Source organism: Lacerta agilis, chromosome 13 (genome assembly GCF_009819535.1).
Source record: "Lacerta agilis isolate rLacAgi1 chromosome 13, rLacAgi1.pri, whole genome shotgun sequence".
Lineage (NCBI taxonomy): Eukaryota > Metazoa > Chordata > Lepidosauria > Squamata > Lacertidae > Lacerta > Lacerta agilis.
The window spans coordinates 5,671,697-5,697,610 of record NC_046324.1 but is presented as its reverse complement, the minus strand read 5'-3'; the positions used below and the strand labels follow the sequence as shown (position 1 = coordinate 5,697,610).

At 44.6% G+C, this 25,914-nt stretch overlaps 1 protein-coding gene across 5 annotated transcripts in view; it reads right to left on the bottom strand.

The window, feature by feature from the left end:
• Nucleotides 1–22,651, bottom strand: part of NEDD4 (NEDD4 E3 ubiquitin protein ligase) — a 46,111-nt gene extending 23,460 nt beyond the window's left edge. For 2 of the 5 annotated variants that reach the window (XM_033166397.1, XM_033166398.1), the window contains exon 1: nucleotides 4,249–6,118. In XM_033166397.1, coding sequence (XP_033022288.1) covers nucleotides 4,249–5,667 — 1,419 coding nt within the window. In that variant the 5' untranslated portion in view covers nucleotides 5,668–6,118. Of the gene's footprint in view, nucleotides 1–4,248; nucleotides 6,121–7,853; nucleotides 7,908–8,078; nucleotides 8,118–9,615; nucleotides 9,695–10,418; nucleotides 10,493–22,445 lie in introns of those variants that run through there. The other 3 variants (XM_033166400.1, XM_033166401.1, XM_033166399.1) reach the window with 3 other exon arrangements.
• Nucleotides 22,652–25,914: the final 3,263 nt, after the last annotated feature.

The window sequence follows — 25,914 nt, the reverse complement described above, 5'->3', positions numbered from 1 at the left end:
AACTTCACAGGTTCTTCTCAATCAAGTGCAAGTTTTCAGAAGCACCTGGGAGGATACAGGTGATAGGAATTAAGGGGGCACAAAGCTCTCAAGACCCTGAGCCAGAAGGTTACAGAATGTTAACAGTAAAGGCAACAGATGAGTAACAGGCAAAACCTAGTCATATTTACTTGCAAGTCAGTCCTAGAAAGATCATTGTGAAGAAACAAAATGCAATAATCTGCAGGACTTGAAAATGGAAGTTATTTGTAAAAAATGTATTACACAGACAAAGCCAAACATCAGCTTTAGTATTACCAGAAAATCAGAGTTGTGCTGCTGAAGTACCGGTAAGTAACACGGCCTGCCTATTGAGAGTTTACTAAAACATACCAAGAATATATCACACCTTGTTTTGTTTAACCTTGGTTTGCGGATACCACTCCACAACACTGGAGGCGGGGAAAGACAGGCAAGACAGGACCTCAGAATATTCTTCTTACCATCTCAGTTTCACTGCATTATATATTGGACTTAATGTCTAATCATCAGAAAGGTGGCTTCATGTTTTAACTGGCAATGCATGTTTTCTTTGCAAACTTCAGGAAGATACAGGTTTGGCCTAAGTTTAAACAGCCGGAATCTAAGATTTTATGAGTCAAAATGGGAAAGAAGGACTAAGACACACTCCAAACTGAGTCAAGGCACATATCAGGTGAAACAGCACCCATATCTCAAACCTGGAAACAAACACAGTACAGTTCCCATGTGTTGCAATGTCACCCTCACACAGCACTTGCCCCACACATGGAACAAACATTAGAACAAAGCCATTTCGTTCTATTTCATTAAATGCAACAATGTTTTGCTTGAGATGAGCTTAGAAGCAATGTCTTGTAAGAAAGCAAATTGCAATTAACTTTAGTCCAATTTCTGGAGTGTGTATCACCCACCCACACTTCAACCCACCTTTATGAGGGGTAATGCTCACCCAGGTGACTGTGTAAGCTTGCATTGAGCTTGACGCACAATCTTCACCATCAACATTCCAAAAAGACCAATCCTGTAAGATGCTTATCTGTTTGGAGCTGGACCTCCTTACCACAAAGTACCGGTATTTACTAACATCTGCAAAGGCCAGGGTGAAACATCTGGATTTTGTAGTATTGACACTAACAGCCTATATAACTGCTGGCCTTCTGGGACATGCAAATACGATGGCATTTGGCAAGATTGGGTACAAAAATTCCGAAGAAACTGATTCAGGGGCACACAGGGGCACAGAGCAAGTTTAGGCCCTTTCAGCAGCATGCTCAATGACAAGCCTAATAGGTACAGGACCTTACAGCCCAGGGGCTTTCTAGTTATCAGATGTCTTATGGACTACAGCAACTGCCTGCTTGCCAGCCTGCCAGTCTTGACTGGTGCTGAACTGGTCTGGGGGGTGGGGGGGGAGTTGAGTAGGAGTCACTCTACCCAATTCACCCACCCTGTTCTTGGTTATACAAGTCAGTTCCCTCACTGGTAATATTAAATCATAGATAAAGGTGGTCTTCTTATATACTGACCTGGCATTGATCAACAGCAGTACTGGGCTAGACGCCTCAGTAGCCAAATGACCAGTTATCTGCAAAATGGGGTCAGTAGAGCCAAAGGTCTGGTGCCACCTGCCCCCCTCTATTTTTCTGTTTGCCATAACATATCTTCCCTCCCAGAAATAACTTGTTATAGGATACCCATTCCCCCCCCCATGTCACCCCAGCATGCTTATTCCAACACATCCCACCACACTCATCCTGTGCTCACATCACAAATTCCCCGTTATCCAAGTGTGTAACCGGGAACAGCTGGTCTAAGCTCTCACCAAAGCAGCTGTTCCCCCCAGCACTCCTCCTCTCCTTGAGAGGCTAAGTTAAAAACTCACCCCACACACTCGGTTACGTCTGTTTCTCACAGAAGTTACCCAACCTCTCAACAAAAAATAATAATCTCAGAATGTAAGGTCTATGACCTCACTGCTGCCCAAAAGAGTAACTCAACCCAAAAGGAGAATTCTCTCTGGTGCCTTCCTTTTGGTGTCCCCCTGCTGGGGTGACTTGCTGTACCTTGTTAATGTATCTTTTATAAAACTGTGGACCAATCAGTTTGATATGGGCCAGCTGTTCCCAGCGTTCTCCTCTGCTCCCCAGGGTTCTTGCAGCATGTGATACTAGCCAAGACAAGCACGTTGCTGGCAAATGGTGTGTGTATGTGTAAGGTGGTAACTATCACATACAGTACACACCCCGAACAAAAAAACCCCTTCCCATTCTCCTCTCCACCTGGCAAAACTCTAGCTGTATCCTTCACGTGTGGTTTGTTCCCTCTCCCAAACTTTTCAAGTCAAAGCTCCAGGATCCGACAGCAAAACAATGCTTCTCACTAAGTACTGCACAGAAACCTTACAAAAAAGCAGTGGATTATGGAGAACAGGAAGCTTAACTCTCATCAAGTAGACTTACAGAGCAGGCAGGCAACAGGCCTTTTGCTGCTGCAGACACTGAAGTCTGAAACCCAAGCACAAATTTAATTTCATGACACTCGGCACAGATAGCTGACATTACTAAATGTGACTCCAATATCATCCTGTTAAATTGGAAATGAGACTCAGCATATCGTTATACTAGGCCAGACTAACTGGAGTCAAGGAAGTATTTTCAGGACTGTTAATTTTAAAATGAATCACAATACAGAACTATAATTAGAGACGACACTTATATTTAACGAAATTGTTTGGGAAGGCTACTTTTCAAACAGTGCTTATTTAACACAGAAGTTCTTCAGCTGCAACTTAATAAGAATGTGGTCATACAGCACTGTTTTTAAATTTCTTTTTTGGCTACCCAAATTTAAGAGTAGGGAACATGTGGTCCTCCAAATGTTGCTGAACTCTAACTCCCAGCAGTCTGCATGGTCCCTGGTGAGGGCAGATGATGGGAGTTACAGATAAACAACTTCTGAAGGGCCGCAGTCTCCATCCCCCATAAGCATTAAAGCAGTGCTTCCCAAACGTGGGTCTCCAACTGTTTTCAGACTACGGTTTCCATCATCCGTGACCACTGGTCTTGCTAGCTAGGGATGCTGGGAGTTGTAGTCCAAAAACAGCTGGAGACCCAAGTTTGGGAATCACTGCATTAAAGGGTTCTTTTCATATTAATGAAGCACCAATTTGACTTGAGACCCAGATCCAAGCAGTCTTTATGCAAGTATGTATATATTTTGCATAAGTGCACAAGCTCTTGTTGAAACACAGTTAGCTTGGCATCAAAACCATATTTGACTACTGTTACTAATTTCATGTCAGATTTAAAATTTGTCTCCAGATGAACTGCTATCACAGCAGCAAAACATCCTAACAAATTATCTTAAAATGTTTTCACAGCTGCTATTTATACAAGATTAGGGCCTGGGGGGGGGGAATTGTTTGCCCTGAAATTAATTTCCAGAATTATATGAATTGAAGCCAACAATCCCTTCTGCTGTGATTGCACAATTAGTGCCGTATGAGAACTCCTTGACAACCAGCTGCTAAAAGAATGTGCTGCTGATCGACTGGGCATTTCCCGCTTCTCATGCCACACCGGTCTGCAAAGCTCACAGTTCATTCAGCAAGTAGCATTACTAAAATAGCAATTTGTGGAAAGGAGTTATGCCCCTTTTCTGATCCAGAGTACACTTCTAGGCTGAAGGCTGCTAAATTGTTTTTTAAAAAATATTTATATCTTCTGACATTCAGCCCTATCTTCTTCTGAGACAGCTATTTTTGAAACATAACTATGAAACAAAACCCACTAAAATTCAGTTAAGTAACAAGCACCTTGCTTCCCCCTTTCTGTTAAATATGTGTAACTTGTTACAAGTTTTAAAGTGAAATTAAGATTGATGAGCAGAATATAACGTGCTATGTGCTCCCTTGAGGTCTGAAGGCTTATTATAAAACTGATAGTGGAAATCAGTTTAAACTTTTTAGGTACAGAGAGTAGTGACAGTACCTAAGTACATTACAGAACCTAAGTACAGTAAAGTCACTGCAAAACCAGTAATTAATAACATACAGCAAAAACCAGATTGCCAATTTTAAACACACGTGTTGTTTCACTGTAGTGATCTATTAATTATAATACAATAAAAAGGGCTTTAAAATATGTTCCAAGGACGTTTAACCCCGTTTTAGTGTAAATAAAAAGCATCACACGCAAGAGGTCGCTCTTTTTGGAGCTAGGGACTCACCTCAAGAGGTTTCCTCAAAGTACTCCTTTGAACTCCACTAGGCTTCCCTTCTCTCTCGGACCCAAACTGTATGTGTAAATGTGACATTCCTGCCTTGGAACTGTATTTAAAACTGGATAGAAATGAAGGCTGAGATGATCCCAGTGAGAGGCTCCTCTGTAGGCCATGATGGGGCTTGCTCCTCCATGCAGATGATTTTTCTTCAGTTCCTATGCTAGCATGATCCTCCAAATTCGAGGGCAAACAGGCAGATGCTGTATGTCTGACTCTTCGATTAGGGTAGGCTGCTATGGAGGGTCCGCTGGAAGAGGACACAGTGTCACCCTTCGGTGCTCGTCCTCCATGGGAGAGGTGAAATGAAATACAAGAACCTCCATTTGGTATTTCCTCACAGGTGCCTTGCTCACAGCAGGTTCTCTCCCACAGTGAGCTATTCAAATGCAGTTGCCTAACATCCCTACTTTCATTAGGAAAACAAGAACTTTTAGAAAGCCGAAATCCATTGACTACAGTAGAGAGGGACCCCCCGGACACGGCCTTGTCTTCACTTTGCACCTGCTCACTATGAGACACTCGAGAGGGTCGCCGAGTTGGCAGAGGAGACGTTGGAGACGTTGGAGGGGTATCTGAAGGACTCCTTGGGAAAATGACCAGAGATGAGCAGCGTCGTAAGGAAACATTTGACCCTCTTGCTGAGGGCAGCTTTGTTGCCCTCACAGCTTGTTCTGGGTCTTCTTGGTCAAAAATATTTCTGCTTACACTATTCTGTGCAGTGCTGCTCCAGTGGGGGGTAGAGGGTTTGCGGTTGGTGCTTCGACCTGCAGAGCTGCCACAGACCATGTTACCAGAAAAAATACAGGCATCTCCAGTAGAAAAGGGGCAGCTACTGCTGTCACTGATGATGCTACTGCTATAGGACCCGCCATCACTTGTGGTACTTGTGCACGACCCATAGTCACTCCCTGCGCTGCTGTAGGCTCCTTTGTCACTGGCTGAGAAACTGCTGGGAACCCCACCAAACGCTGCAGTATCAGCCAGACCGCTGCCATTTGTTAGCTGGTGAGACTGACTGACAGTCGCATTCCTGTTACAACAGTCCCCTTTCTTCCTTAGGCTGACCAGGGAAGTATGGTCTTCCAAGGCTACGGGCTGCAAACATCCGTTGCTTCTAGAAGTCTGCAAGGAAATCTTCAGCGAAGCACTCCGCTTGGGTTTTCGGGAAGAAACTGGCAGTTTGTTTTCTTCCTGCATTTGCTTGGGATTCCGCTTCATTTCAACAACGTAAGGGGCAGCTTTCGACTCAGGACTTTGGGTGTACATGCAAGTATCTTCTTTATACCAGCCATCTCCAAGGGTCTCTAATAACGGATCCGTGTGACTCCTTTCAGCCGCAAAATGCAGCCTCAACTGCCTTGCCATTTGTCCTCATTTCCAAAGATAAAGGTCAGAGAGTTTTTTCTTCTTAAGTGGAAAGCAGCTGCCCGCAATCACTTGCCAGTTAATCTTCAGTATAACAGATGAAGACCACAGAAATGCAGGTAGCTGTTAGACAGAGTGCCTTCTGAATTTAGCAAGTCATTCCTGCCACACTACCGTCTCTGACCTGCCCAGGGCTGCTTGTTGTGAAGAGCACATTCACTCACAAAACACTTAGTGCCAAGCGACCTTTAAAGCTCAACTCAGCTGCAGTGGACCAACACTGGAAGCCTTGTCTGAATTCTACCCTTCCATGGCAAATTAATTCAACAGCAGTTCTTCCTACAGATTCCCCCGGCTGCCCTGGCTGAATCTGGGTCTGTGCTTTCTTTAGCAGTGTATGACCACTAATATTTTTACCCAGTGGTGTAGAGTTACAGGAAGTTGGTAGGAACCAAGTTCCACATAATTATCAAATCTAGGATTTACTGTTGAAAGATCAATAATGCTAGTAACAGGGTGAGAGTATGCCCTGCATAAAGTAGCAAGGAACTTCAGTTTGAGAGATGTTCTTACTGTATACATTTAATTTAAAGGCAGCTACTGAGAAAAACAGCCCTTTCATATTTGAAAGAGGTGGGCGAGCTTAATGATGAGAAGCGACTGAACAGATGAAAAACCATGGGTGGGTCCCCAAGAAACCAGCATATTTGGGAAGGGCTAGCACTATTTTTTTTACACTCTGCCCATACTTTTATAGCTTAAAATTTGCGGACTGTTTTTACAATTAGCTGGTGCTTGAGCTCTGAGAGAAACAGATATTTTTTATACAAGGTGTGGAAAAACATTCCCTACTTATACAGATATAATTGTAATAAGAGTTCCATTTAGAAATCTGTTGAAAGCAAATTTCAGTATTCCAACATTACGGTCTGGAAGCAAACCAAACAATTCTCCTAGCTGCTTATGAAACCAAGGCATTCAAGACCATTTCTGCTGTAGCACCACCAAAACAAGCAGTTCCTCTGTTAAGAGCACATTCACTCTACACAGTGGTAGAAATGAAATGGGAGTATATCTGAGATCTGCTTGAAATGTTAACTTTCATGATTGTCATTTACGTCTTGCCTTTTCTCTTTTGTGCTGCTGCCACCGCTGCTCCTAAGTCAGATTCTTTCCTGGCACCTAGTGGCACTTTGAGGAAAATGCACTGCTCCAATATCTATGCTAGCCAGCAAACATTCATCCTGTTACAGACATCTTTAAATACACACTACACATTTCTGAATCCCACCACTGCAACACAGAATTAAACTGCAGGCAACAGAGAACACTGCACCATTTATTCCTGTGTAAATCACATGACTGAATATTTTCTGCTAGGTATTTATTTAACCTTTACTACATTTTCAGGGAGTTTTCCATTAAAGCCAGCATTTTACATTCTCTGTGAGGAAGAGAAACAGTTTTTGAAAATCCTGTGCTAGAGCCAATTTAATTCTTAGCTGAGTCTTGTGAGTGAGAAGAATAGAGCATGCCAACTGGAAAAAGCAATGGAAGCAAGCTGGTTGTGACAGTTTCCACTAACAAGGTATTATTAGGTCTCTGTTTTCTCCTAGAACATAGATGGAGGGCCACAACTCATCCTTGGCCACTGGCTATGTTGGCTGAGGGAGTCAGACTGATAGGAGACCAACAACATGGCTCAGTGCACCTGGCTGTTAACCAGAAGGTTGGTGGTTCAAGCCCATCCAGGGATGGCTGTGGGCAGGATTTCTGCATTGCAGGGGGTTGGACTAAATGACCCTCAGAGTCCCTTCCAACTCTACAACATCTGGAGGGTCACAGGTTGCCCACTGCTTCTCTAGTACTATCAGCTGCCCAGAGGTATCTTTCCATGAAATCAGTTCCAGTGTTGCCTTCACCAGCACGGTATCAATTCCCTATTAAAGCTCCATTCTCCTTTTAAATCTGGCTACCAGGTGACACCACAGATCTGAGTTTGGACAACTAGGGAATCTAGTACAAGTAGTGAAATGTGGAACATTTCAAAAAATTGTAAATAACCCTAAGAGCGCAGGGATTGGCGTGCATGTCACAGTGCCACGGTTGGCAACAAATCCAAAATACATCACAAGAAAATGTACAGGATTCCGATTTTGTTCCCAAACAACAAAAAGCCCACCTACCAAACGGTTTTCATCGAACACTTCAAAGAGGAATCTGTGCTTCTGAGGATTGACCTAGGAGAAACAGTTAACTTCTGGTGAGTTGGCTTGGTAGGAAAGGAACATTTGAAAGTACAATATTGCTTTCTATTACACCACGTAACTTAAAAGAGCATTAATCACAACAAACTTATGCTGGATCATGATGCTCAGTCATCACTTCAACATGCAACAAGGTTCACTTACTCTAAAGAAAAACTCTTCATTCCACTTTGGATTCAACGTCTGCAAGTAAAGAAAGAGTAAATTACTACAAGACATACGCAGCTGCCTTTTCTTTTATTGGTCTACCTGACAATAATTTCCCATAGCTCTGCTACTAGAAATACAGACCAGCATTAGCATCAAAGTATGCAGTTGCCAATGTAAAGGCATCGCCAGCAAGGAAAAAACATTCAGAACTAAGTAGCATCACCCCAGCTGCAAGGAGAGCTGATGCAGCTGCAACAGACACCTGAGTGCTTCATTTCAGCCTCTGGCCCTCAAAGCGCCCCAGTGTCATGAAGCACCTTCACTTTGATCTGCCTCGAAGAGATGAACAAAACTGTAGATCTGACGAGCCGTACTAAACACAGACCTGACACATACTGTCTTAGTTAGGTGCCTACCGAGAGCTAAAAATAGCTGGCTTCCACAATTCCCCTTCAATAATGCACACTGTCTTATTTGAGAACTTTGCATTGAACGTTAGCTAACCTTTATGCCTATGAGCAGACCAAACAGGAAGGAAGGCTGGCCAACCACACCTATATCCTTTGACCCTTACAAAGAAAAGAATTTGGAAAGAATGCTGCGGTTCCAGAGGAGTCCATCCTTCCATGGGGGTTCATAAATGTATTTATTCTCTGCCAGTACTGTATCTTATTTGGCACACACCCATTCCGAAGTTGCAAGTACAATTTTTTAGTACTAGGAGATGTGCATTTACAAATCAGCAATTCCAGAGGATATCAACCGCATCTGCAAATGGCAGATTAGAAAACAGCATCAAAACAACCAAGAGAACTGGCCAGGGAACAGGGTGGGCAGGAGGAGGAGCTCCCACCCTCTTCTCTATCCAGCAGTTGCCTCTCCACAAGTACATCCCAAAGGCTCCTGCTGAGTGAGGCAGGCTGAGTTGCTAAAGCAAGATAAGGTGATATCTGGTCCTTATCCCTCAGAGCCCACCCCATTCAGAAGGGCCTCCCAACCCTTGCGGGAAGGGAAACTCTGTTTTTTTGAGGGAGGGATGTGCCAGGAAGAGGAGGGGGTGGGAAAGTCACCTTCTATAGGCAGATCTCTGGATCCAACCCAACATCTATGTTTCTGTGGCTAAAATGTAAGTAGACAACATAGTTCATTATGTTTTGTTCTGCCCATTTAAAAAAGATTCCCAGAGACAGATTCTGGAGGAGTCCGATTAGTAGCAATGAGTTGCTATCAGACTCTGGTACAGTTTTTCTGGACTGATTTAGGAAAAACACATCTCTTACATGGTTACTGTATTTGCAGTAGCTGTTGAAAAAATCCACAAGCAACCATCAAGTGTCACACCAAGTTGGATGTGGCCATCTTACAAGGGTATATTGTTCTGCCTATTTCCTGCTGCTATTTTGCATTGGTAACTACTGCATCTTTCACCCATTTGAGCTAACCATTCGCTTTAAACAAGTTAATGTCTACTTTCAAGTCACTTGCTTGAATTTGCACCTATTCATTATGCAAAGAAAGTGCAAAGTCTAACCTTTTTAACAGTTTTTGTTTGAACACTGGTAAGGATTCCATTTGCTGAATCATATACTGTCACTTTCACATAGGGATCACTGTACAAAATACAAGCACAAATGGTTAAAATAGGATTACTTGTTTGCAAGAGATATGGGCATCACAACCCCTTTAAAGGGACAGAATGACCTTGGTCTGTATTGCTAAACTCTGTCAATCCATCCATGCCAAAATGTCACTAATACTCTCCCACACACCCGTAAGTTTTGTTTTTCCGCTATCGAGAGATAAGGGGATAAATTAAGCCAACAGTCTCCTTGGTTCATACGTGGCCATTTTGCAGCTGACCTTAAGCTAGCAGAGAAGAGGAGTATATTTAGTAGTATATTTTAGAATTGAAAACAATTGCCCCAGAAGTCTCAATTCTCAGAAAGTGCTCTTTGGAATGAGATTCAAGGCAGAACAGGGATTTGAATCCCGGTTTCCCAAAACTCAGGTCAGTCCAGACCTCTACAGCTCACCTTCTCTAACCTCTTATAACATTTGGGGGCAGGGACTGAACATGACACAATTTCCTGCATTCAGTCTCGCATACCTTGTAGAATCTAGGAGGGATCCTACACGGGAATCAAGTCATATTCTCATTGCTCCTTGTACAACCTTGAAGCAGCATCAGGAGGCTGAGCAAGGAGCACTGGAACAAGCATGACTAACACTCCACTTAATGGTGGCACTGAAAAAGCAAGTTTAAAAGGTTTTTCAGAAGGGACAGTGCATGATTTCCTCCTCCCTTCCTCTTTGTAGAGAGAGCTGGATGCTTACCTTGTTCCTAGGAGATCCTTCTTGGCCAGGCCAATTCCAGCTATCACCTTCAGCCTCACTACCCGCAGGTTTTCCTGAAATACAGTAGAAGTAGTTTTGCTTCCAGTTAGCTTCTGGCCAAGCTGCAAGATGACTGTGCAGTTTAAGAACCACCCCACAATTGATTCCACAACATGAAAGCGAGTACACATCTAACCTCTCGGTAGCTTTTGATACCATCTACTACAGTAGGTACAGCCAGGGTGCTGATGGGAGCAGCAGACTGGTCACATTTAACTCCTATTCTTAAACAGCTGCACCAGTTACCTGTTATCTTCCAAGCCTAAGTCCAGGTACTTAGGCTGACATTTAGAATCCTGAATGTCCTGGGTTTCAAATATCTGACCAAACACCTTCTTCCAGATCAACCTGCCTAGGTATTTAAGGTCAGTGAACGAGGCTGTCCTGGTGGTTCCTGCATTAAATGAGGTGTGCAGTGCCGGGGCCTACAGAAGAGCCTTTTTCGGTGGGGGCTCCGCATCTATGCAATGACTTCCCCACAGAGGTGCATCTCAGTCCAACTTTGTGCTCTTTCAGATGCTAAGTAAACCTGCTTTTTCACCAGGCTTGATTATTTAGGGGAATAACTGTAACACTTTTATTATCATTTTATTTTACCTTAATTTATGTGAACTACTACTATCTCTGACTGATCAGTTTTTGGGAGCAGGGGGAAGTCAAAGGCCTAGGAAGCTTATTATTCTAGTCGAGTCTGTCAAGAAAATGATGGTTAGAAAATAAAAACAATTTTAATTAAAATATTTCTATCTCCCTTCTCTTTTCAAAAGAAACTAAAGGCAGTTAATAATTAAATACAATCCTTGGACCTTCTAGTTTGGCACACTGGGTAGGCTGGTTTGTGTGCACCAAGCCTATCTTTTCCAAATCCCGAACCATCTTTCTTAGAAGCTCACTTATTTCAATTTCATTTTGTTTGGCTTGCTTAGATGTGGGGCATCCCCAGGCACCCGCCTGACATCGCAGGCCAAAGTTTTCTCTTGGCAAAAAGCTATACTTCCTTCTCTTTGCCGATGCCAGACAAGGCAGCCAAAGCAACACCCTCTCAACCACACAAGGCAATACCAGAGTACAGTATCCTGCTTTCTTTATAAAAGGACCAGGCTGTGCTGACAGGGAAGACAGTTGCCCTGTTGCTCATCAGGCTCCTCCAAGTGCTCTCTGCTCCTTAAGCGGCAGGGCGGAAGGGGCTCAGCAGCCAGGTTTTACATCAGCCCCTGAATATCCCCAGCACTTCACAATTAAGATGCTTCAGTCTTCTTGCAGCACAAACGAGTATGTACCAGGTAGGAAAGTACTTGCAGTAACCATTTAGATGAAGCAGCACAATACCCGGTCAATAAAACCCAGTTACAGGTGGGTAGCCGTGTTGGTCTGCCATAGTCAAAACAAAATCGAAAATTCTTTCTAGTAGCACCTTAGAGACCAACTGAGTTTGTTCCTGGTATGAGCTTTCGTGTGCATGCACACTTCTTCAGATACACTGAAACAGAAGTCACCAGATCCTTAAATATAGTGGGGGAGTGGGGAGGGGTATTACTCAGAAGGGTGGTGGGAATGGGTGATAGGCTGATAAGTGTGGAAAACCTGTTGACGACTCTAAACGGCTGCAATTAGTCTTGCAGGGAAAGGCAAGGGGTGAGATGGCTAAAGATGGCTTTGTTATGTATAATGAGATAAGAATCCAATGTCTTTGTTCAAACCAGGTTTCTCCATGGTTTTAAGTTTGGTGATTAGTTGCAATTCAGCCACTTCTCTTTCCAGTCTATTTCTGAAATTTCTTTGTATTAAGACAGCTACTTTGACTGGAAAGAGAAGTGGCTGAATTGCAACTAATCACCAAACTTAAAACCATGGAGAAACCTGGTTTGAACAAAGACATTGGATTCTTATCTCATTATACATAACAAAGCCATCTTTAGCCATCTCACCCCTTGCCTTTCCCTGCAAGACTAATTGCAGCCGTTTAGAGTCGTCAACAGGTTTTCCACACTTATCAGCCTATCACCCATTCCCACCACCCTTCTGAGTAATACCCCTCCCCACTCCCCCACTATATTTAATGATCTGGTGACTTCTGTTTCAGTGTATCTGAAGAAGTGTGCATGCACACGAAAGCTCATACCAGGAACAAACTCAGTTGGTCTCTAAGGTGCTACTAGAAAGAATTTTCAATAAAACCCAGTTAGTCTCTCTTCTCAATTGCCATCAGCAGCACACACACCTTAAGTGTTCTGAACGGTTAAGTTATACAATACATATCTACTTTCGTCTTAGCGATGGTGATTAGTTATCTCCCAAATTATGGGAAAGTGCTCCCTCTAGGGTACAAATTGTGCACCTAAGGCTTGAGGAAATAGAAAGCAAAGCAACGTAAATATTGCCTTCAAGCTCACCACCCCACATAATAAATTATTATATTATTATTATTAATAATAAATTAATAATTTTATTATTTATACTTTGCCCATCTGGCTGGGTTTCCCCCAGCCACATCTCGCTACCACACCCCCAAGGGCAACTGGGGGAAGGAAGGAAAGCTTCCCAGAGCATAAAACCTTCCCCATTTCTAGAATGTCTCCCAGGGAGTACTCAGTTATCCTGCTCCGAAGACAGATGTTGTGGCAGGGATGGGGAACCTCTGGCCCTCCTCCAGATGTTTCTGAACTACCACCCCCATCTTCCCTGACCACGGGCCATGCTGCCTGCTGGGAGCTGGGAAGTACAGCAAAACCTGGAGCTTATCCACTCCAGGCTATTGTTTGAGTTCATGATCCCAATTACATTAAGGCATCCTTCCTGGGACCCCCCACCCTGCCAACTGTGCTGCCTGGGACTGATGGGAGCTGGAATCCAAAACATAAGGAGGACACCAGGCTGGAGAAAGTTGTGTGTTTTTCACATCGGAACCTTTTGCACAGGTTGCTCAACTAACACTTGGGGTACTTCTAGACGGGTGTTTATTACGGGACGAGGACTCGCTCATGCAAATTTCTCTTAATGTTCACACAATGTTTTTGTCATGCAATTCCAGCCTGCATCTCTCCCCCCCCACCAACAACTTTAATCCAGATTTTTTATTTCCCATGGAAATCCAGTAAGATAAAAAAACAACAACACACAAACAATTTGTTTGCAATATTTCAATAACCTGCATGAAAATTAAGCCCCGGTCTGGAAAACTCTCTCAAAATGGTTGTCTTCAGAAAGGCGAGAACACACAGGGTATTAAGATGGGAGAGCTGGAAGACAAGGTCTTGGTCCCCAAGCCTATGTTCCTTGGTGCACAGCAGGACAAAGCTCACCAAGAACAAAGATCATTTTCCCCTTCCACAGTTTCCCAGTGCCCCAATCCCTTTTCAGGAAAGCAAGAAATAATAATAGAATTGTAGTGTTGGATGGGATCATGATGGTCATGTAGTCCAACCCCCTACAATGCAGGGGCTCGAATCCACAACCCTGAGTCTCACACTCTACCGACTGAGCTAGATGTTAATACCACTCTGCTACACAGCATCCTCATATGCCTCCTTTCAGCAATCTAGTGGGAACCTAGTTGCCACTCTATTAGGGCCTAATTCAGCTGAAACAGATGGTTGTGGACATCATGGGCCCAAGCATCATTTAAAGGCTTGCCCATTCTTAATCAGGCCCAGTGTGTTGGATTGAAAAGAAGATGGATTAAGGTGGGTTCAGGAATGCAGCTGTGCTTCCAAAGAAGCATGAAGAAAGCAAATGACAAGTGATTGTTTGGGTGGGGGTGTGTGTTTAAAATGACAAAATTTATCTGCTCAGCTAGAACTGGTTGAAGTTGGAATACAAGTGGGATTTTTAGCTAACTAAAGATATTGACCAAATAACATTCAGAACTTTTGAAGTGAAAGTGATTTTTTTCTGGTAGAATGTTTTTTTAAAAGGACACTCAGGAAAACCAAAATTAGTCTCCAGTGGGCTGTGGTTAAAGATGAGCATAGCTTGCACAGAAATACACAGTTATGTGGCAACTCGCACTAAGATGGATTTTTTGAGCTGCTGGATCAACAACTCCAAGAAATGCGAGATAACTTGCATTGGCTGGCATACAAAATGCAAGAAATCCAGAGTCAAGAGCCACTGGAGTAGGAAGGACATAAGCTACTATTAATAGATTTCCCCCCCTTCAATACACTAAGATTCAGTTATTAAGCTGAACACATGAAGCATCAAGCGTGCCATTCAACACTTTGCAAATGACCCTGAACAGCCTTCAGAGGAACTGTCTCTTATTAGAGATCTTATGTAATTTGATCGTGAAGCAGAATATCCAAGCCAAACAGAAAAACACAAGATACTTAGACATATGTTATTTTACTTTCCAGAATTCCTTCCACCTGCTCCCTCCTCACAGTTTTACCAGAGATATAACAGAATATGCTTTCAACTTGAATGCGGCCGCATTTATGTCCATCCCAATCACATTAAGAGGATCGTTTGTATTCTGCCGCTTTCAAGTTGGTTTGTGCAATCAAAACTTTCAGGACAGTCACACCCATAGCAATCTATGCATGGCCCATAGTGTCTAGCAAATATTCTGTAACTTTTCAAGCCAGAAATGTTCCAGTTTCTTACTATCACCACCTTTGATGTGCTGTGTTGTCCTGGCACTGTGCCAGTTCTACATGACGAAGCCACTTCCACACATTTTCTGATGATGCTGTTTCTGTGGAACCGAGCAATGTATCACAGCCTGAACATTAAAACTGTAAAAGTGAAAGTATGCTGCCACAAAATCTCTGCATGCCTACTCTTGGCACTGACTGCAGAGCCAGCAATGCATCAAACTGGTCATTACAACAACTGGGGTTGGAAGCCAAAATGTTGCATTTATGTTGGGTATGGATGTGCATCCTGAGAGTACCGCACCTTTATCTGATTATTAGCAATTAAAAAGCAATTTCTGAAGAGTCGTCTGGACCTAAACATACTTCAGGCTCCTACCCTCAGATGAAAGATTCAGGCTCTCCACACAGGAAATCCCAAAAGCTTTATTGATAAAATCATTAGTCTCAGCATCAGCCCTAAGTAAAGGATACATGGTTCATACGCAGAGTTCTTAGACACATAGCTACACTACACATAAGCAAAGATGTTCTTCTCACTTTTTGAAATTGAAATACTTTGTCACTTGTACAACTTGTATACAGTGAGATTACACGAGCACCCTCTACTCAGCTCTCTTACGTCTTAATTGCCCTCGTTTACTGACGCACACCCACCTAACCCAAATGTCAGTTGCCCTGTTGTTATTTTTTCATTCAGTAGCCTAACAGCCCATGGATAGAAGCTGTTCTTTACCCTGTTGGTGTGACTAATCATGCTTCTGTATCTTCTTCCCGAGGGCAGGAGATCAAGAAAGTGCCGGCCAGGATGTGAATAATCCCTGAGGATTTTCCTCTCTCTCCTGAGGCAACGGTCTTTTGCGATGTCATCCAGCGCATTCATGGGACAGCCCATAATATCTTGTGCTGTATTCATCACCTTCTGTAGGCACTTCCTATCCATGGCTGTCAAACCGGCATACCACACCGTGATGCAGTATGAAAGGACACTTTCTATTGTGGACCGGTAGAAGGAGATCATCAAATGTTGGTGGACATTGTTCTTTTGCAATACTCTGAGGAAGTGGAGTCTCTCTTGGGCTTTCTTTTTTTAAAGTGCAGGGCAGGACTAGTCAGTTGCATGGTTCTGGCCCCAAACAAAAAGCCTGGCCTTGCAAGTGAGAGAGAAGCCTGGGCTTGCAAGTGAGAGCTTGTGTCTGTTCACACTGGCACAGACGGTAGCACATCCTCTGTGACTCTGCCTCCAACTCAGCTGCCTTCATGGTTTGGTCAGCTGCCTCTCTGGCTACCCTGGGATTTTGTAGGAAGTGGCCCAGCTAAATCCCTTACAGACGTGTCAGGCAACAGCAGCACAGGACCCGCTTCTCCATCACTACCTGAAGTCTCCAAACCCCCAGTTTTGCCACCCCCTCCGCATATCCTACCATTCCCACCCCATTTTGGCCGGCACTATGGGGCTCATGGCAATAAGTAGATGTCTGCTTTTGTAGGTACCAGTTCAGGTAGGGATTGTGGCTAATGAACAGCCACATGGAATGAACAGCAGTCAAGGAAGCAGAAGATTAGTAAATCTTCATGGATGTACAAACCTGGATTTACCTTTGGGGTCACTGGAAATAAAGGACGCTATATAAAGCAGCATTAGGGATAAATGGTAGGAGCCCTGGCAGAAGAAGACAGCAGGGCAAAGCATTTTCTAGCTTTTGCCTTTAAGCCAGGGGTTCAGAGTGCCAGGATTTCTACCATATGGAAGGTGCAAGAGCAGGCTTTGCAGTGTATGCGCAAAAAGCAAAATAGTGTGGGGAGGGGTGTATAAGGCATGCAGGATTGGGCTGCTGGGAGCTGAAGTCCAAAACATCTGACAAACACAAGGATGGGAAATGCTATTACAAAGCAAGGCACAGAGAGGAAGATTTATCGTAAGTCTTTTCTGCGAAAGCAGCATAAAGTTCCCCGGTAGAGCATTTTGCAAGATAGGAGGAAATGGGGCAGAATGAAAGGTCTTGTGGGTTTGAGGATTCTGTTTAGGAGCTGCTCTACTCAGGGCTCATCCACACTTTTGCTTGCTCCACCATTTTCCACCAGAAAAACCTGTTATTTACTGCAGAATTGAAGCAAATGCAAACTGGGTTTTCTCCGGACTGATGTTCACAAAACCAGTCAGACTCCTGCTTTCTAGGCACAGGATGAACGGAAGTGTGACCGAGCCCTGTGTGTTAGTATAATATAGAAATCCTCAAGCTATGCTTGGTTGGTCCCTTGTCCAGCAGGCGGCAGTCACAAAGCCAACTTCGCCTCTACTCCACATTTCAGAAACTGGATATGAACTAGCAGTTTTAGGTAACAGGTGGGGCTGGGGGGAGAGGGATGGACAGGACTCTAAGATGCACTGCCTTCCCACCTTAGGAACCTAGTAAAACAAGGTAAAGAAATATAGTGCACCACATAAAAAGAGAATGTCCACAAAACAGCCTAGGACTCTTCTGGACAAACCCATCAAAAACGTTGGGTGAAGGTCTGTTGGTGGAGAAGAGGTTAATCTTCCCAGCAGAGAGGAGATGAGGTTTTATAGTGCATCAGATGAGAGATGAAACCAAAACTGAGCAGGGTTGGGGTGGTTTCCTGTTATTGGATTGTTCTTATTCAACAGACCTATCTTTCTATACATAATTATTGGTTGCTTATTAATATATTTTATTGAAGTGAGAATTCAGTGGATGGAGTGATATGTTGGGTTTAAGGAGAATAGTTGAGCCATTGGGGTGACAACATGGTTATGTGCAAATTTTTGTTTTGTTTTTCTCTTTGGACTATTTATGATATTTTCTAGATACTGTATGTTGTATTTGATGCTGTTTGGTGATTTGTATAGAATTCGATTTTGTGGGATTTTATTTATGTACATTGTTTTCGTTGCTTAATTGCGTTACTAAAAATGTGGAAGTGGTGAGTATTATTAGCTGAATGTTAAAGTTGTATTGTATTTTTATACTTATTTATTTTGAAATATGTGAACTGCTTAAGAGATTTACCTTGAAATGTAAAGCTGTCTACAAGACAGATAAATAAATTAAAGTGGGTGATATCAGTTTTTCAACATTGTGATATATCACCAGCCAAACATCATGATATACTAATATATCACATTGTTTGAAATGGGGAGGAAAGTGGAAATAAGGTTTGGAGCAAGAAGCAGCCCAGTACTGAATAGTGGAATAGTTCAAAGCAGTTTTGAAGGATACATCGCCTAGCCCTAAACACAGCGACACCATGCACACAGTTTCTGCTGCTACATGGCAAGGCTAGGTGGATGGTCCTGCCTTGGGCAGGGTGCATCTGGCGGGACGCCATATGCCACCACACACACAAATGAAGAGCCACAGCCTCTCCCCAGAGCCTGCCAATGCTCGCAACTACTGGGAGCCATCCTCCATGCAAGGAGGCTACTCTATTCCTCTTTATCACCGCAGTGCAGTGTCCATCTTGGGTGACTGCCGCCGCCAATCAACCACATAGTCCTGAAGGTGAGGGAGAGGAGACAGCGCTGCTCCCACCAGCAGAGGCTCGCAGGATGCAGCCAAGCCTTCATTTCCCAGTACCCGGTGCAAGGAGGAAGGAGGCAGCCCGTTTGCTCGGCCGGAAAAGGAAGCAAAGGTGCTGGCATGCAGGCAGGTGAGCACCTTTTCAGGCTCCTGAGGCCAACGGCTTGGCAGTGAAGGAGGGAGTGGGTGAGCATCAGGGCAGCCTTGCAGGGCGCAACACCCCTTTTCCTTGTATTTATTTTTGATTCAGATTTGTCATGGCCAATGGCTAGTACAATAAAGTTATTTGGATTGGGTGCAAACGGTGAGGAGAGCTGAGGAGGCCATGCTTGAAACAATGGCAACCCCCTGAGGGAAAAAATGCATGGTGCTTGAAGCAACCACAGAGGCGAGCGGAATCCATGATACATTGCCAGCTCAGAAATTCTGAAATCGTTATCGCAATCTGAACTTTAAACTGGTTTTGGGCCATGTATCAATACAGTAAGGGGCAGTTTTCTCCAGCCATGCTGCTCCAGCGCAGCATGGAACAACCTGTTTATCTTATCCTATGTATTTCATCTTGCCGACAAAGGTCCGTATAGTTAAAGCTATGGTTTTCCCAGTAGTTATGTATGGAAGTGAGAGCTGGACCATAAAGAAGACTGATCGCCAAAGAATTGATGCTTTTGAATTATGGTGCTGGAGGAGACTCTTGAGAGTCCCATGGACTGCAAAAAGATCAAACTTTTCCATCCTTAAAGAAATCAGCCCTGAGTGCTCACTGGAAGGACAGATCCTGAAGTTGAGGCTCCAGTACTTTGGCCACCTCATGAGAAGAGAAGACTCCCTAGAAAAGACCCTGATGTTGGGAAAGATGGAGGGCACAAGGAAAAGGGGATGACAGAGGATGAGATGGTTGGACAGTGTTCTCGAAGCGACTGGCATGAGTTTGGCCAAACTGTGAGAGGCAGTGAAAGATAGGCGTTGCTGGCATGCTCTGGTCCATGGGGTCACGAAGAGTCGGACAAGAATGAACGACTGAACAACAACAATGTATTTCATCTACAGATAGGAAGAGAATTTTTACTTACTTAGTACTTTCCAAACCAAACCAAACCAAAATGGATTCTTCAAAAGTCACACTTCTTCCGATTTTGCACTGTAGCTCTTTAGCTAAAACATGCTTTACAAATAATGTCCTAGAAAAAAAATGATGCTCAGAAGTGTGTCCATGAGTAAAAATTACATACAAAATGTTTGGGAAAACAGCCTGCAGAAATGAATATTGTAGGCAAAGGCTGTGCAAAAATGTGTGTATTTAGGAATAATGCTTAACATTTTCCTGTGGGGTTTCTTTTTTAAGGTTTGCAAACTGATGTGGAAACATAGCAAACTGAACTCAAGATTGAACAAAATGTGAAACCAGAATTGACAGATTCATCCACTCTAGTCTCATCCTTCCTCCAAATAGCCCTGGGCTTTGAGGTCCATATCATTTTAGCAAGATGTTAACCTTGTTGAACTAGAAGTAATATCCATTCATTTAAATAAGGTTATCTTTGAAGGCAATATGTGTGGACTGCAGGCTTAACATTTTCCTTTCTTTAGGCCTGTGGTGGCCAAACTTGGCCCTCCAGCTGTTTTGGGACTACAATTCCCATCATCCCCGACCACTGGTCCTGTTATCTAGGGATGATGGGAGTTGTAGTCCAAAAACAGCTGGAGGGCCAAGTTTGGCCACCACTGCTTTAGGCAAGCATGAATTCTTAGAAGTACTTGTCCGAGAGCAATTTTAACACAGACACACCGTTTCTTTGTTCCTGAAGCTATCATATGCACCTGAAATGCTGAAGCTATCATACTCACACCCATATGCAATAGGTTTAACAGAGGAGTTCCAGATGAACGTGGCCCTCAAGGCAAACAATTCCAAATATGAGCCACTACAACCACAAGCAGCTAACCTCTATGGAGTGAGAGGGGTATTACTTAACTTCAAAATGTATACTGTATTCAAACAAAAGCAAGTCACAGATGAAGCCACCTTAGACCAGCTCACACCATCACAGTACTGCTTCTTTAAATGGACAGCAGCTCTCCAAAATATTTCCCAGATCTTTTATACCAGAGACTCCATTGCATGAAAAACAGGTGCTCATTCCACTGCGTTGTGGGCCCACTCCAAGGCAGTTTCTGCCTGACTTGCATCTGTGGGCCTCACAACTGCAAGAAGATGAGAACCACAACACTACAGAAACCACATGTGCCTCTACATCAGAGGTTTCCAAACTTTTCATGATGGCGACATACTTTTTAGACATACATTATTTTGTGACACAGTAATTTAGTTTTACTAGCAAACCGGAGGTTAAACTAACCCCTTTCCAGCCCCAGGAAGAGCATGGCAGCGTTTGCACGACACACCTATACACTGTAGCCGACACACTAATGTGTCGCAACACAAGAGTTTGGAAAGCTCTGGTCTACATAGTTCCATCCTTTTTTCAGACACTGTGATGTATTTATATATTGCGGTGTTTCGCTGGCGAACAGGTATGCTTTGAAGCTGGAACTTTATGCATGTATTCTTGGGAATTTCCTGCGATGGGAAAGAGTGGCTGCTGCCACCACTCAAGAGACTGTCCTAGTTAGCAGTTTCACCTGATCACTTCTTCTGGAACCCGCACAACCTAATCTCAGATGTCAACGAAGGATAAGCAGGGAAAAAGAGGAAGCAACAGAGATAAGGGACTCTCCATTTTTAAGCCAGGTCGATGAAACCTGGGAGACGGGGAATTCAGTTTTCAGAGATAGGAATTCATAAAGTCTCCAGGGCATGGACAGAATGCCTTCCTTTCAAGGCTGAGAAATTCTGCAGTTGAATTTACTTCTGAAGAGGGCTCCTATTAAAACCTCTTTAAAAAGAAAAGAAAAGTGAAACTCCACTCACAGTTCCCCTGATCGACTTTTAAAGATTGCCAGTGGCTGCAGACAGATGACAGATGGGGAGGAGACTGAATGCCCCATTGCATGGGAGTGGATGCTCTCAGCACTTCTCTTTGCCCCACACCCTGCCTCTGCCCACACAGGACAGGATGCAAAAGAAGAGGCCTTTCTCTGGCCCAAGTCTCCACAACTAGACATTGGGGGGGGGGGGAGACACACACCACTCCCCAGTACTGCCCCACAGTCTCTCCTCTAGTGTGAAGCAAGACACACACTACAAACAAACAAACAAACAAACAACCACGAGTTTGTTGTACTCCAGTGTTTCTCAAACTTGGGTCTCCAGCTGTTGTTGGACTACAACTCCCATCATTCCTGACCACTGGTCCTGCTAGCTAAGGACGATTGTGGTCAGGGATGAAGGGAGGTGTAGTCCAACAAGAGCTGGAGACCTAAGTTTAAGAAACATTGTATTAACCTTTTCAGCCCCCCCAAAAGATCCCCTCTTGAACCAGTACGTCACCCCATATCAAAAGGGGGAATGAAGAGAAGAGGAAAAAGAGGGGTTGGGAAGGGAGGAGAAAAACAGGAGGGGAGGAGGAAACCTGGGTGCTAATCCCCACTCCCTGCCTCCACCACACACACACCCCAGCCCAAGGCTCGGCCGGCCTCCCTTTGCCCCAGCCATGAAATGGGTCCATTTGCCGCCTCTCCGTCCTCGTCACCAGGGGGAGCCCGAGCAAAGGCGGCGGTGGGGGAACTGAGAGGGAGCCGCCCTGGGCCGGACAAGCAGGACAACGGCGACGCCGACGAAGAAGGCGCAGGGGCCGCTGCCCCCGCCACCCTCCGAGGGAGGAGGAGGAGGAGGAGGAAGCCCTCAGGCCAGCCCAGCGCAGGCTCACCTCTGCGGCAGCACCATCGCCCTCCGGCAGCCCCAGCACATTCCCCGGCGAGGAGGAGGCGGCGGCGGCGGCGGCCATGGCCCCGGTAGCACAAGGCCGCCGGAATCCCTCAGCGTCTTCGCCTGACTGACGGACTGGCAAGATGAGCGACAGGCGGCCGAGCCCAGCTTTCCCTCCTCCCTTGGCCACGCCCAGATAAGCCGGGCCGCCCGCCCCGCAGCCAATCAGACCGCCGCGCCGCCCTCAGCTGCCGCGGGAAGCTCAAGGGGATTGGATCACGGCGAGCTGGCGCCCTCCCACATCGCCTCCGCTCGTGTCAACAACCCCGCCCGCCTCACTGGCTTGGCGCCCCACCCATCACCGTGTCCCGCCTTTTCCCCTCTTTAGGGCGGGGTGGGGAGGAGCCAGACCGAGTTCTGGGGGAGGAGCCACAAGTGGGCGTGGCCAGCGAATTCTATTCAGTCCCATCACGTTTCCGTCCTCTTTTTGCCCGGCTTTGCTCAGCTTGACGATATGGCGTTTGAGCTTCTGGTTATTTGTGGGTGGGAAGCTTTAATCTGGCCTTTTAAAAAGGATTGAGTGCGCTTTTGGATTTTTGTGTGGTTTGTTTTATGCTGGTTTTATTGTTTTTGTTTGTTTGTCCTTGAGTTGCTTTTTTTGAGGGGGGACACCAAGGGTGTCTTAAAGGTAAAGTTACAGGTAGGTAGCCGTGTTGGTCTGTCATAGTCAAAACAAAATAAAATAAAAAATTCCTTCCAGTAGCACCTTAGAGACCAACTAAGTTTGTTCTTGGTATGAGCTTTCGTGTGCATGCACACAAAAGCTCATACCAAGAACAAACTTACCAGTAGTTGGTCTCTAAGGTGCTACTGGAAGGAATTTTTTATTTTATTTTGTTTTGTTTAAAGGTAAAGGGACCCCTGACCATTAGGTCCAGTCGCGAACGACTCTTGGGTTGCAGCGCTCATCTCGCTCTATATGCTGAGGAAACCAGTGTTTGTCCGCAGACAGCTTCCAGGTCATGTGGCCAGCATGACTAAGCCGCTTCTGGTGAACCAGAGCAGCACACGCAAATGCCGTTTACCTTCCCGCCGGAGCGGTACCTATTTATCTACTTGCACTTGACGTGCTTTCAAGCTGCTAGGTGGGCAGGAGCAGGGACCAAGCAACGGGAGCTCACCCCCATCGCAGGGATTCAAACCGCCGACCTTCTGATCAGCCAGCCCTAGGGTCAGTCGGTTAGACCACAGCGCCACCCGCATCCCAAAGGTGTCTTAGTAAGTTTAATAAATAGTAATATCAATGGTGCAGTGACCTATTTTGCAGCCAAGCGGCAGCTCCCACCAGCAGCTCTCCTGCTCTGTTTCCATCCTGGGTGGGTTGTGAGGAACAGAGGCAACTTATTTATTTACTTATTTATTTATTACATTTAGCTATCACATTTTTGTTCCAAGTGGCTCAAGGTGGTTCTCCCCCCCCCCATGTCATCCTCACAACAACCCTTTTAGGAAGGTTAGGGCGTTAGGCTGAGAGGCAGGGACTGGCCCAAGGTCACCCAGTGAGCTTCATGGCTGAGTGGGGATTCAAACTCTGATCTCCCAGGTCATAGCCCCACACTCTAACCATTATGCCACCCTCCCGTCCCTTTGTTTTCGTGGTCTTTCACTGGTCTTCAACAGGTGGGTCAGGACCCTCTACTGGGTCCTGGTATGCTCTGAGGTGGGTCACAGCAGCAGCAGCACTGTCAGTCACCATACAGATAAATGGGTGCCCATGAAAAAAGGTTCCCAGGTCGGAAAAGATTGAAGATGCTTTAGCTGCAAGCCCGAGGACCGCAACTCTCTTACTACTGGTTTTTGTAAGAAAATCCTGATAACTTTTTCCAACAAAGTGCAGGGTGAAAACCTCGTGAAATATATAGCGTATTTTTCCATCAATAAGACGCCCCATGTATAAGACGCATTCCCCCTGCTCGTGGCAGCCAATCGCCAGTCCACCCTTGGCACTATCCATGTATAAGACACCCCCTAATTTTTGACATTTTTAAGGGGGGAAACCTAGTCTTATACACATAATTTTTCGAAGGGTGTTTACTTTTCTATCCTAGCCTTGTACCTTCAAAGAGGAGGATCTGGCTCTGCCTCCACAGTGGTGTTATCTCAAGCCTGTGAGATAGGTTAGATTGACTGATTCCAAGGTCACTCAGTGAGCTTCTTGGTTGGCTGCAGAATTTGGTTTCCTGGTCCGTGTCAGATTAAATCCCGTGGAGGCCCCTAGGCAGTTGAAATATCGGGGGGGGGGGCTCACAAATTATCTCCCAATACATTTTTGTAATTTTCTTTCAATATCAAATCTGTATTATTTTGATCCGTTGTCGTAGGGCTCCGAAAAGGCGTGGGGCCCATAGGCCGGTGCCTGTTCTGCCTTTTTGGTAATCTGGCACTGCCTGGTCCATCATGTTGGACAGTCCCCGTTAACTGTCTCACCAGCTAAGGAAAATACTGAGCTGTGACTGTGCAAAGTGGGTTTTCCAGTCAGTTTTCCAGTCTTTGGACAGCCCATACCCCTCCCCCAATTAATAACCATATTTTTTGAATTGCCACAGCTTAGTTACTGCAATACAAGTAAATTAAAAAACCCTGTGTTGCAACTTGAATGCTGAATCAAAAAACAAAGCAACACGAGACCACAGGCAAATATTTTGTCGAGAAAACTCGTACGTAACTTTTATAATGTAATAAATGAATATAAGCGATTTATAAAGTCGAGATAACTCGCACGTAACTGCTGTAATATAGTAAATGAATGTAGGCAGTATATAAAATATAAGTTCATGGCAATGCGTCTGGAACGTCTCTGCTAAACCATAAAGTGTAATATTCCCACGAAGCTGTAGTGGTGAAGAAGCTGTAAAAAGTATGGATTCCATACTTATGGTTTCTAATGCATTGACTGAGGTCACTAAGATTCAGGAACATATTGATTCATTCCTTGATTATTCCCCCATCCGCAAACATATGGACATTATGCAGTCCCAATTAAAGGAATACAGTACTCTGATTCCATTCTAGCCTGGAAATCACGTAAATTTTCTCGTGATTCAAAAGACTACGATACAGACCAGGTTTATCCCTGGTTTGGCAAAATTTCACCTCATCGGCCACAGCATTTGGCGGGTATAGGTGCTATTAATCATTCTAGTCTGTCGTCACAATCAGATCAACGGCTTACATCAGGTCCCTTCCCAAACAGACAGGGTACTCCTCACATTCCAGGGGTTCATTGCAAGGTTATTTGCCCCCGCACAAGGAGGATATCATTTACCACTCATACTGAAAAGAATTATATTGGTACTGGGTTTTGGGGAACATTGTTCTCAGTTTCATATGCCAACAGGGTAGTGCCTTTTGGCACCTCGTGTATTTATTATGATCTTTGGAATCCTGCCTGTACATATTCTTTTTTTAAT